The sequence below is a fragment of the Notothenia coriiceps genome, unplaced genomic scaffold (assembly GCF_000735185.1).
Source record: "Notothenia coriiceps isolate Sejong01 unplaced genomic scaffold, NC01 NC01_scaffold00037829, whole genome shotgun sequence".
NCBI lineage: Eukaryota > Metazoa > Chordata > Actinopteri > Perciformes > Nototheniidae > Notothenia > Notothenia coriiceps.
Window position 1 is genome coordinate 37,742 of NW_011370530.1, and position 11,547 is coordinate 49,288.

General features: G+C 40.7%; 1 protein-coding gene across 1 annotated transcript in view; it reads left to right on the top strand.

Annotated features, from left to right (window-relative positions):
- The first annotated feature begins 707 nt into the window (after positions 1-707).
- The window catches only part of itga9 (integrin, alpha 9), a 45,225-nt gene continuing 34,385 nt past the window's right edge, over positions 708-11,547 (top strand). The window contains exons 1-10 of the mRNA XM_010797351.1: positions 708-1,103; positions 1,374-1,501; positions 2,876-2,982; positions 4,985-5,111; positions 6,203-6,270; positions 8,482-8,611; positions 9,150-9,235; positions 9,326-9,388; positions 9,861-9,998; positions 10,376-10,481. Coding sequence (XP_010795653.1) covers positions 913-1,103; positions 1,374-1,501; positions 2,876-2,982; positions 4,985-5,111; positions 6,203-6,270; positions 8,482-8,611; positions 9,150-9,235; positions 9,326-9,388; positions 9,861-9,998; positions 10,376-10,481 — 1,144 coding nt within the window. The 5' untranslated portion in view covers positions 708-912. The remainder of the gene's footprint in view (positions 1,104-1,373; positions 1,502-2,875; positions 2,983-4,984; positions 5,112-6,202; positions 6,271-8,481; positions 8,612-9,149; positions 9,236-9,325; positions 9,389-9,860; positions 9,999-10,375; positions 10,482-11,547) is intronic.

Genomic DNA, 11,547 nt, shown 5'->3' on the forward strand with positions numbered 1-11,547 from the left:
AAATGATTTTGTCCGGACTTCTACTACAATAAAACAAAGGAATTCAAATCATTCTTTGGTTGACGGGTCACAATTGGTTGACAATGCTTTGTTTTAAAGAGAGCCAGTACTGCAATATATCATAACATGTGACCCAAGAAACAAAGTCAAAAGGTGCTTCTTAGTGGGGTTTTATTTGAACATGTTTGCCAAAACTCCCTTATTAAACCTTCCTCACTTTGGAACAGGTTTTCATTATTTAATTGTATTGACTTTTATAGAAATTGCAATATCCCTGGTGATTTTCGTGACAGAAGTAGAATATCTCATTAAAATTAGTTTTTAATAACGAGGAAGTGACGCTGTTCGTTGTGAATGGAAAACGTTAGATGGCAGCAGAGGGCCCTCCTCTCTCAGATTAAGAGAGTGGAGCCCCCAAAACCCACTGATGAAATGTGATGCTTTGCGCCTCAAAACCATCCGCGTCTCTCCGTGACCGCGTTACCAGTGTCAGTGGAGCACAGCGAATACACGTATTCCGGTTTAAACCTTCAAATTAAATGTCCATGACTTGATACGACTGGCAGTGATTTTTTATTTTGAGAACAACTTTTCGTGTTTCCGGTCATACCCCTGCGATTTGTTGTTAACTTTCCACATCTGACTGCATTTATCTCCACGACAGGGGAGCCTGCGAGCAAAAACTTTCTCAGATTGACACAGAATGGAGAGGAGCTGACGCACCGTTATTTACCAGACCGTTAACTTTCCTCTACAAGCGTTTCCATCACAGCCTACATGCTTCACCAGACCGGGGAAAAACTACTGAAAGATAGTTTTGTAACAGTTTGACTACTGTAGACCTGACAGTTCCTCCTCGTTCTTTCCCCCCTTTCTTTTCTCTTTTTGGACACTTTAACCGCGTTATTACGCATGATGCGCAAAGGGATGGCTCCTCTTTGGAAACACAACACGGGATTACAACATGTTTTTTACGTCTATCTCTCTATTTCAGTGGCTTATTCTTATAATATAGACTTAGAACATCATTTGGTGTTCCGCGGACCAAATTCTAGTTTTTTTGGCTATTCTGTGCTGGAGCATTATCATGACAACACACGCTGGTGAGTCCCATGTTTTACTGTTAATGGAAAAGCTGTTATTTTCTTTCGCAATTAATGATGCAATGCATTTGTACTTTTAAAGCAGATGTTGGTGTGTTTCAGTGTGCATTAGAAAAAGTGTAATATTAATCATTATAAGCAATGTCAGCTCTTACTGTAACTTTTTCTGCTGGCACAAATTGTGTTTCTATCATTTAAAAGATTCACTGGCACCGTTAAATATATTTTAAGCGTTTGTCCAAATCCTGTCCCCTGTGTTCATGTCTGCAGGTTAATAGTAGGGGCTCCAAAGGCCAACTCCACCTACAGTAGCTCTGTGCACTCTCCTGGAGCTGTGTACAAGTGCCGAATTCACAGCAACCCAGATCGACGCTGCACGGAGATGGATCTGGGAAGAGGTCAGTCACCAGTGCTGCAGCGTAAAGATAAGAGCATATAATGACAAACACACTAGCTGCAACCTCAGGGTATCACATGCACATCTTGACCAGTTCAGAAATTAACAGTCATCTCACAGAAAATTTCCCTATCTGGTATTAAAGTCCATACACACACATGCATGCTGAGCTTTCCTGCAGCTTTCCCTTGTCCTCTCTCTTTGCCTTAACTCCCCCAAGCATCTGTTTTGTTTTATCAGAATAATGAAGCCTTATTCTGGTCTACTCTTAACAGTGCGACAGTTGTTCTCTTAGTTATGAACCTGCTTTATGGAGACATGTAAAACACAAGGGTTCTGTGTGCATAGGTCCATACATATTTTTGATATATATGATTTATGCTTTTGCTAATATTTTCCAAGCATGTGAGCCAAAAAAGTTGAGCTTCACCCCCCCTTCCCAGCGTCGGCTCTGTTCTTGTGGTCAAGGAAGCCGGGGTGCAGGCATGGATTTAATATTAACTCTGCGCTCTGTCAATGTGTCACCAAGAAAAACATACATTATCAACAGTGAGCTGCTCGTGCTCAGTGAGCCACATGGAGTTCAACACCAAAGACTGTATACTCTCAACCCTCTGACAGAGAAACACTCTACATGCCATTGTGCTGAATCAATTGTCTGCAGGGAGAAAGTTAATACAACTTGGGGAAGTGAAGATTTGGACATTTAAAGAGAAAAGTTGTTAGGTGCCATGGATTCTTGTTTTTTTTTCTGACTTCATTCTTTAATTATGCGCAATTTTGTTAGATTGCTAGATTTATATTCTGATCACTGATGTTAATACAAAGCAGTGTTCATGGTACAGTAAGCTATAAGGAATTTGATAATGTATGTCTGACTTTTTATGCCATTTCCTTTGGCTTCCGGAAATTATGATCATCATTCTTTTTGTATTGTTTTCTGATGTTTAATTAATCTGCGTTTTTATCAATTTAAATTACTCAACTATAACCGAAATGATTAGTTGCAGACCTAAACTGATTCTATTAGTTTGTAAAAAATAAATATCAGACAATATATTGTTATTAGACTTCCATAACAATCACATATCAATATTAATAGTAACATCAAATGCCCAGTGTTGTTGGACTAGGTCTTAATAGATATTTTTCTCGTTGAGTAAAAGTGACATACAGTATTGACTTTATCAGCTGCACAGCCTTTTGTAATGTTGGATCTTTAGCATTTCAAGCTGTCAACTACATCCCCCACACATCCAGCAGAAGTAATACAAGAACACAAAAAGTGAATAATAGCTGACAAGTAACAAGCCACTTAATTGAAGACATCCTCCGTCCTGATGACTTCTTTAAAAATGCTGTCATTGTCTCTCAGGAAACAGGCCCAGGGAGTCGTGTGGGAAGACATGCCAAGGAGACCGGGATGATGAGTGGATGGGGGTCAGCCTGGCCCGTCAGGACAAGGCCAACGGCAAAATACTGGTGAGTCCCGTGACGCGACGCCCAACTCACATCACCAAACTGTCTAATGCAAACCATGCACACTCGTAAAAAGCTGACCTAATTTTACTAACATCATTGTTTGTAATGTCTAACCATAAACTATTCTAATAAACCACAGCTGCTCTCAACATTACAACCCTTTCTTCTATTACGTGATGTTCATGAAGTAAAAACTGAGATTTTAGAATGGTTTTGCACAAAGCAACAATGTCAGACAGATTTGGAAACTGCTGTGTGGTTACATAACGCTGTGAAACATCTTCCTCCTGTTTGGAGCTGGAAGAGCCAGTGGAACAGGTTTGGTCAAAAGTAGATTGTTGTTTATAAAATAGTCGAGAGGGATTTAGAGAAACCAGAAGACTAACTAACTTGTGGTGATAATCCCAGAGGTGCTTGGTGGGGTATTTGCACAGAGACCATAGGGCAGCTGGCAGAGTTTGTTTAGGCTTCAGCCCCTCACTGGTGGTCCCGTCCAAGGTCAGCCTTTCATTAAACATTAACCCCCGGCCCTGGCGGTGGGTAGCGAGGAAACCAGCGGCCTCACAGGACAGTTTGAAGGCGACTGGTGGAGCGGGCAGCTCTTGAAACACTTGAACAGGTGTGTGTTTGATAGACCTGCCGCCGATTGACCGCCTCCTATGGGAGTCTAAGAGAATACAAGAATACCTCCTCATGCAGACGTCCAAATAACTGTTTGGCCTCCTAAACCTCAATATGTTGTTAGTTTTTCATACCTCATTAGAATGTATTGGCATGATTTTTAAACTCATGGACCAAAACTTGTTCTTGGAGTTGTCAGTCTTCGGCACTAGAGTCGTTTTTATAGAAACAAGCTTCTAGCCGCACAAAGAAAGGTGGTGACTTTCCAGAGCCATAGATGTTTTTTTTATCTCATCTGAATAGACTCACGTTCATGTGCAATGGGAGGGAGACGGCTGCTCAGCAGATGTGTACAGTGGTGATTTCATCAGAGGGCCTTGTTTGTGACCAGCGAGCCTTTAACTGAACAGGAACATGAAAACAGCACAGACTCCGACCATAAAAGCCTTCTTTGCTGCCTCAACAGAACTTCTCAGCCGCTGCCAGAGCCCCTTCTTTCGCTGTCAGCTGATTCTTTTTCTTTTTTTAAAGAATCTGCTTCTACTCAAGAGGGAGACTTGATGTTAGTATTGCTACTGCTGTTGTCCTAGCCTTCCTTTCAAACACAAGCATTTCTCAATGCACCATCTTACTTCCAGACGCCCACAATCTACCCAGCTCTTATATTCATTAAGTGTGTGTGTGTGTGTGTGTGTGTGTGTGTGTGTGTGTGTGTGTGTGTGTGTGTGTGTGTGTGTGTGTGTGTGTGTGTGTGTGTGTGTGTGTGTGTGCGCGCGTCCATATCTGTCCCCAGAGCCACAGGAGCCCCACCACCATCCCCCCAGGGTGCTAAAGTATTACCACATTTAAACATTTATGTGGCCTGATCTGGGCCGAGTTTTAAATATTATATTATCCTGTTTCCCTATCGATCTGTGGAATGTTTTATTTTTAAAAAACACAGCAGAAAAATATTGTTTTGAGAATTACTCACTGTCAGTTTCAGCAATGTCCCCCCTGTTTGAGCAGGATCATAATAACGTGGGAGTTTGTTCTCTGTCTTTGATCCCCTGTCTGAACCTTTTGGCTTATTCAGCTGGCTGTAAGGCCCGGAGGAGAAGTTTTGAAATTAAAACGGTGAAGATTTTCTGCTGCACATTAAATGCTGCACACAGATCTCACGCTGCAGCGGAAATATTCACACCACAGACCATGGCTCTCTGGTCAGGGGTTATGGAGGGGCTTTCTCCCCCTCTCATTGACGATCATTTGACAGCCGCAGAGACACGCTGACTCCAGCTCTGCGAGGAAGGGGCCTGCCCGCCCGCCCGCCTTGAATGTTTGTGTTTACTGCTTGGACATGAGTCTTATTTTGTTTTCCGTTCCTGTTTTTCTCTCTCAGGCGTGTGCTCACCGCTGGAAAAACGTCTACTACGACCAAACAGAGCATATCCTTCCGCACGGATATTGCTCCATCATTCCTCCCACTCTTCAGGGCAGGACCAAGCCGCTCATCCCTTGTTATGAAGGTACAGTGGATGCACAAATGTAATCAAGATGTTCCTTTTTATTTTTTACCCTCAAACTTCTCACATAAGGCTGACAGAGAAAAGCTCAAATGCATTGCTGGGGGTCAGAAATCTTAGTGGTTTGTGTCGACCATTGGACTCGTAACCCCTCAAAGTCCAGCACAGACACAGAATTTGTCCTAATATTGATTTCCCAGAGAAAAAGAGAAAGAAACTTGGAAACAATTGGGTTTAGCCTTTTTATCATCTTCTGTGGTTAAGTTTTATCTCAGCAGCCTTCACCATGGCCTCTGATTGGTGTTCTGGCTCTGGAGACTAGTAGCAGGAGAGCCTTGAAGTGTGATCTCTCCTCCTCCGTCCCACAAAAGTACTTTGGCAGGAGGAGACAACTCTTACGGGTTTGTTAATCCAAATATATGAGCATTCTGTCCAATGCGGTGCAGAGTTTGAAATCCCTGTGCACCTTTATGCAAAAAGTGAAACATTTTCTGAAAGGTTTAATTATACCGACTTTTCTCCAGTTCAGAGATCAGGTGTTTTCAAATAAAACATTTCTTGCAGGGTAGATGAATCAGATTTTGTTATGATTGAAATAAATCAAATCCATTTGTGCTGTTTTCTTTTCTTTGCGCTCTGTCTACAACACTAACAATCAAGTTCCTTCTAAAAGATAATGTACTGTATAACATTTGAAGCTGACTCATGCAAATGTGTTCTTCGTGTGTTTTAATATGTGACTCGGAGCTATTTATCAAAGCCGGTCTTATACCTTAATTGTGCTCCCAGGTCAGGATTTCACTTCCTTCCGCAACTCTCATTGCCAACAGTTGAGAAGAAGCCAGGCCGACTTTGCATGGAAGCGTATTTACAGTGCATCATGCGCCGCAGATCCAAACTCAATATTTTTGTAACCTGAGAGCACTGTGTCCCCCCTCCAAGTTTTCTCTTTGCACCCCTGCTTTCTGGCCCCAGACTCTTTGTGGATGGGACTGGGACTTTGACTAGCTCTATATGGAATGCAGGAAAAACTCCAGTAAATGCTGGCTCGAGCACACAGTGAAATAATTTGTGGTTTGTATTTTTTCTTACAGACTATAAGCGGAAGTATGGGGAAGAGCACGGCTCGTGCCAAGCTGGGATAGCGGGAGTTTTTACGGAGGTCAGTAACAATGCTTGTTCATCTTCTTAATACATGGTATAGGCATACTCTATTTCTGTACGTCTCACAAAGATAGTTGTTTTGTTGTCGTACAAACTCTGTATTCTTGGCTTCATCGGTCAATTGACAGTTTGGCAAACACAGCACATCTTCAACAACAGTTTGCATTCTTTTCCTGTTACATACTAATAGAAAGTATTAGTTAGCTTCCTTGCTGTCTCTTTTAGTTTTATCAGGGCTCTCAGACAATCTTTTGTCAGCTGCATGATTTCCGTTGACATTGCCACATCATTCACGTTTCGACATTTTCTTCCTCTTTCTTTGCTGACTTGGAATTTATTTTCCACAAAATGTTTAAGATGTAAAATGATGTGAAAAATCTCCATTCCCCTATCCATGAGTGTTTGTATCAAAGCAGCTAGCTCTCTGCTATCTGGTGTTTCCATATGGTACAGTAGGAAAGGCTGCAGTGGCCTCACTTGACCCGGTGGTTCCATAAGATAAAACCTTTAAGAAAATATATAAGTTTCCTTTTTATCTCTATGGCATAGATGCATTACTGTATTAACACATGACTTCATCACATCTCATATCCTTGTTGCACAACACCTTTGTGTATCTTAAATATATTTTGCCCTCCCACTCATTTATCTTAAAGCAGTGAGCAAAGGTGAAGCGTAGGGAGTGAGCCGAAATGGAGACAGGAAAGACTAATATATTTAACGTATGAATGCTAAAATATAGTTTGACAAGTAAACGTGCAAACGAGTAATACACTGACATTTGGAAATGTATATTTAACCAGTTTAGACATTATGTGTTCCAAGCATTATCATTATAATTCTTTCCTGATGTAGCGCATGAGCGGCATTCTCAGGTCCTTTTCAAGTCTTGGATTACAGTTACGCTCAATTTAGGAGGTTCAGCAAAGTACAATGGACTGTAAGTGACTTAGGGTAAAAACAAAAACATTCCCAGAAAGCGTCTGATGAAAAGTTCATGTTTGTGCAGTTTTCCTCGATTCTTTGCTTTGCTTAGTAGAATTGAAGCCTTCTTATCCTGGTGCTAATCTCTAAATACTGGAGCTGTAAATACTAGGAAAGCTGTTCAAAGCATTTATTCATCATACAAGTATTTTTAGTTGTAGAAATAGAAGCTCAATCATTAGTAGTTATCCAATGTTCGGATTTTCTGCTTTTCTCAGTTTATTGTCATTGTAAACTTAATATCTTGTTTTAGAATTTTGGACGGACAAAACAAGATATTTGAAGACGTCCACTCAGGCTGTGGGAAAACGTGATGGATATTTTCCACTATTTTCAAAGAAAATAAACTGGAGTTTGATTGATAAAGAACATAATCATTAATCACAGCTTTAAAAAGTTGACTCGCTTAAGTTTACATAGACATGCAAGACGTGAATATGAGATGTGCATAATAGAGTCAAGAGCACAGTCGCACATGTGGCTTTGCTTTTAAAAAGGTCCTCCTTTCACAGAGACTAAAAATGGGATAATTTCACATGATCCGTCTGCCTGTTTGATTCCACAATGAACCTACTGTTTAAAAGACCAACAGGGAAATCATCTTTTTTTTTTGTTACATTAAGGACGTCAGAGTTGATCTGTTAATGCATTTGAACAACCCCCCGTTGAAAGAATCTGAACAAGTTAAAGAAAGGATGTCCAACTGTTGAACCTTATCCTTGTCTGAACCATGGTGTCCAGATGTTGGACATTAAGGCTCAGGGGGATATTTACCTTCTTTGTGAGGTCTCTATTGTCTGTGCGGTTCAGTTTGTTTGAGTGGTGACTACACATCCTCTGAGTCAGATTACGTCAGAACTGGTCAGAACATAATAAAGTGAAAACCACGACTCAGAAATGGCCGTAGCAGAGCATCTTAACTGTCTTGCTCTGGTCCCTTTAATAGCCGCGGAGCATCACAACAAAAAGTTGCGAACAGCTCATTTTACAGCTGCCAATTTAGCCTGTGCTCTGAATTCCTCGTCACATCAAAGGAGGCAGCTTGAGCTCGCGTGTCGACTGACATGTGGTCGAGATCAGATATCGCAAACCAGTCTGTGGCCGTTGGTTAACCAGACTTTCACCCAGCAGCCTTTCTCTTTTTTTCATTCCCCTTTTCTCCAGCAGGCTTTAGCTCTGCAGACAGAAGCTGAATCATCTGAATGAATGTGGCTTTTATTTTCAGGAGCTGGTGGTGATGGGGGCACCGGGGTCATACTACTGGACTGGGACCATCAAGGTGTACAACCTGACCTCTGACACCTTCTACAGCCCCAACAAAGAAGACGTGGACTCACACAGATACAGCTACCTAGGTGAGAGCCTTAGAATCAGCATTATAGAAAATATTGATACGTTTGAATATCTCACTATTGTATATTGTGCACTATGTAAATTCACAAAAACACCATTCATTTTGTATAAATATATTTAAAAAAAAGACAGTCTGTATATCGGTAGAACTGTTCGGCTACATTATTTTTGTATTTATTTAATTTGTGTCCCTAAAGAATCTTGCAACCCATTTTTTGTTTTAAATTGTTCTTTATATCAGATAAGGCATTTATGAATTTATTTGCTTAAAGGTATAGGCTATGGCACAACAATTCCTACAGTTCTGATTGCATAACAAAGTCAGATTAATTTTCTGTAGTTTTTGTATATCCTCAAATTAGGTATTAAAAATCCCAATCTATCACCTTGCTTAGAGCGTTGCAGTAAATTAAATTGTAAATCCTTTATCATGATGTACAGTAGTCAATTCTTCCCTTTATACAGCTCTTTTATTGGGTTTCAGTGTCACATATATCAATGCAAAATAATGAAAACAGATTGTTGTCTACGTGTCTCCAGGCTATGCCGTGACTGCGGGCCACTTCTCCTCTCCTAATGCAATAGACATAGCTGCAGGGGCGCCTCAGCACAGCGGCAGTGGAAAAGTAAGGACTTTTACTATTGTTTTATTTCCAGCAGTTGAGTTCAAATCCTCTGGTATTTCTCACTTCACTGATTTCTTTTCTCCCGCGCAGGTTTATATTTTCAAAATGGACGGCGGGTCTTTGGTGAAGAGTTTTCAAGCCTCAGGGAAAATGGTATGAGCTCGGATGTGGTCTTATATTCTTCCAGAGGTCGCTGACAGTTCTGTTTTCAATCATTATACAGCATAGGTTTAGGCTATTGTCATACTATACAACCATATGTAAAGTAATCTGCCTCAGGGACCATGTAGTTGATTCTTGCGATGCGTTGCACGCACGCTACTCTGATTACTTTGTTGTCAGAACTGCACTGTTTATATCTGCCTCAAGTGTATAGACAGCATCAGGGATTTAAAGAAGGAACACACTTTGTCAGAAACCAAAGCCAGGGAGGTAGCTAACACTTTCCACTCTGAGTAAATAAAATAAAGTCAGGGTGGTTTTAGGATGTACGTTGTGTAAATATTCCTTTAATGCTGCTTTAGATATAAAAAGAAAAGTCAGAACGTGATTCGTATGTGAATGGTATGAAGTGAAGAAGTGTCTGTGATCTGACCCATTGCTCTGTGGCTCGGCTATGTTCCAGATGGGCTCTTACTTTGGCTCCTCATTGTGTGCAGTTGATCTGAACCAGGACGGCCTGTCGGACCTGCTGGTGGGGGCCCCCATGCACAGCCAGCTCCGGGACGAGGGCCAGGTGTCTGTGTACCTCAGCAAGGGCAATGTGAGTGGGGTCAATGGGAACACGAGAGCCTCACTTTCAGATGTATTTTACTTATTGTCTACAGTGTCTATTCTAGCTCATGTTCATGTTTGATTTCTTTCTGGCCATGTTTGTTATCATGACAGTAGAATAAAACAATGGGGCATCTTGAGTCCTACCGGGGGAGTTATTTAACAGACCAAGACTAAAGCTTCTGTTGCTACATGCTGTATTTATAAGTTATTGCGGGAAAGTCGACTGTCTGTTTTGTTGTTAAATTGTTTGGATATTTGCCAGATGCCACAGTTGGGGCCAAATCATTTTACTGCAGATGCATGCTTTAGTGCATCTCTTTTTTTCTTTTGCCAGTTCTGTTATAAACTGCCTTCTGTTTTCAGGGGGTGATGGAGGAAAACGCTGTATTGAGTGGTGACAACGCTTTCAATGCACACTTTGGAGAATGCATTGCTGCAATCGGAGACATAGATGACGATGGATATCAAGGTCAGTACTGTAATAACCATTCAAACTGTCTGCTTGACATTCTATACTTTTATATATCTGTGCAACTTAGATTTTGATTGTCGTACATGTTCTGCAAATATTTTAATGTTGAATCATTCTGAGCAAATGTAGGAGTTTTTGGGTGATTTATTTCATTATACAGCTTTCTTGTATTAAATATCATTATTTTATATTATTATAAATACATTCACATGTGTTAGTGATTGAACCTTCTGCATTTCCATTTGGGAAGAAATACAGAAATGTAAAACAGTCGTTTCCAGCCTGTGGGTCTGTGTTCCTTCAATGGGTCACAACATAAATCAGAAAGGTGGTAAGATGATTTATGGGATAGGAAGGAAGAGAACACACATTTATTTCTCTGTTGTTCTGTGAATGTTGGATAGTATTTCCTCTTCTAGCTGTAAACAGTAATTCAATAACACAACCTGAGAAGTTTTACTGCTCTTGACTGATATCCGACATCTAAACATGTGACAAGGGGTCACAAGGGGCACTGCTCTACTTTAAGGGGAGACCTGATCACTGACTTACGACCACACTGTGGGTGGAACATGTTTTAGTGCTGTACAGTAGTGTGGTTGACCCTTGTTACAGCCGTGCCACACGTTTCACATGACTTCCTACTTGCAGGCAGCCACTGTTTTCAATTAGTTTCACTATGGAAACTCAAAACCCTGCTTGAGACACGCATACAGCAAACACAAGTTATTATGTTATTTTAAGTTTATTTGTTGTTGTTTATTTATACATTGCAAGCAGAGAGTCATTTAAAAGTCATACAATGAATCATGCAAAACAAAACAACAACCAAAACAACAAACCAAAGTATTGATTTCCTCTTGTATCTCAGAGTCCTTGAATGCACCAAAAAAAGCAGTCTTTACATTTGAAACTACTGCTAATTCCTTTAACCCTACACTGTCTGACGGCATGTTAACTGTTTGTAACCATTGAGCCACTGGTGAAAGGTCAGATATAAGATGGTGATCATGTTTTTATAGGTGTAATTCTTGTAATGGTCCTCCAGTGGTCCATGAATCTA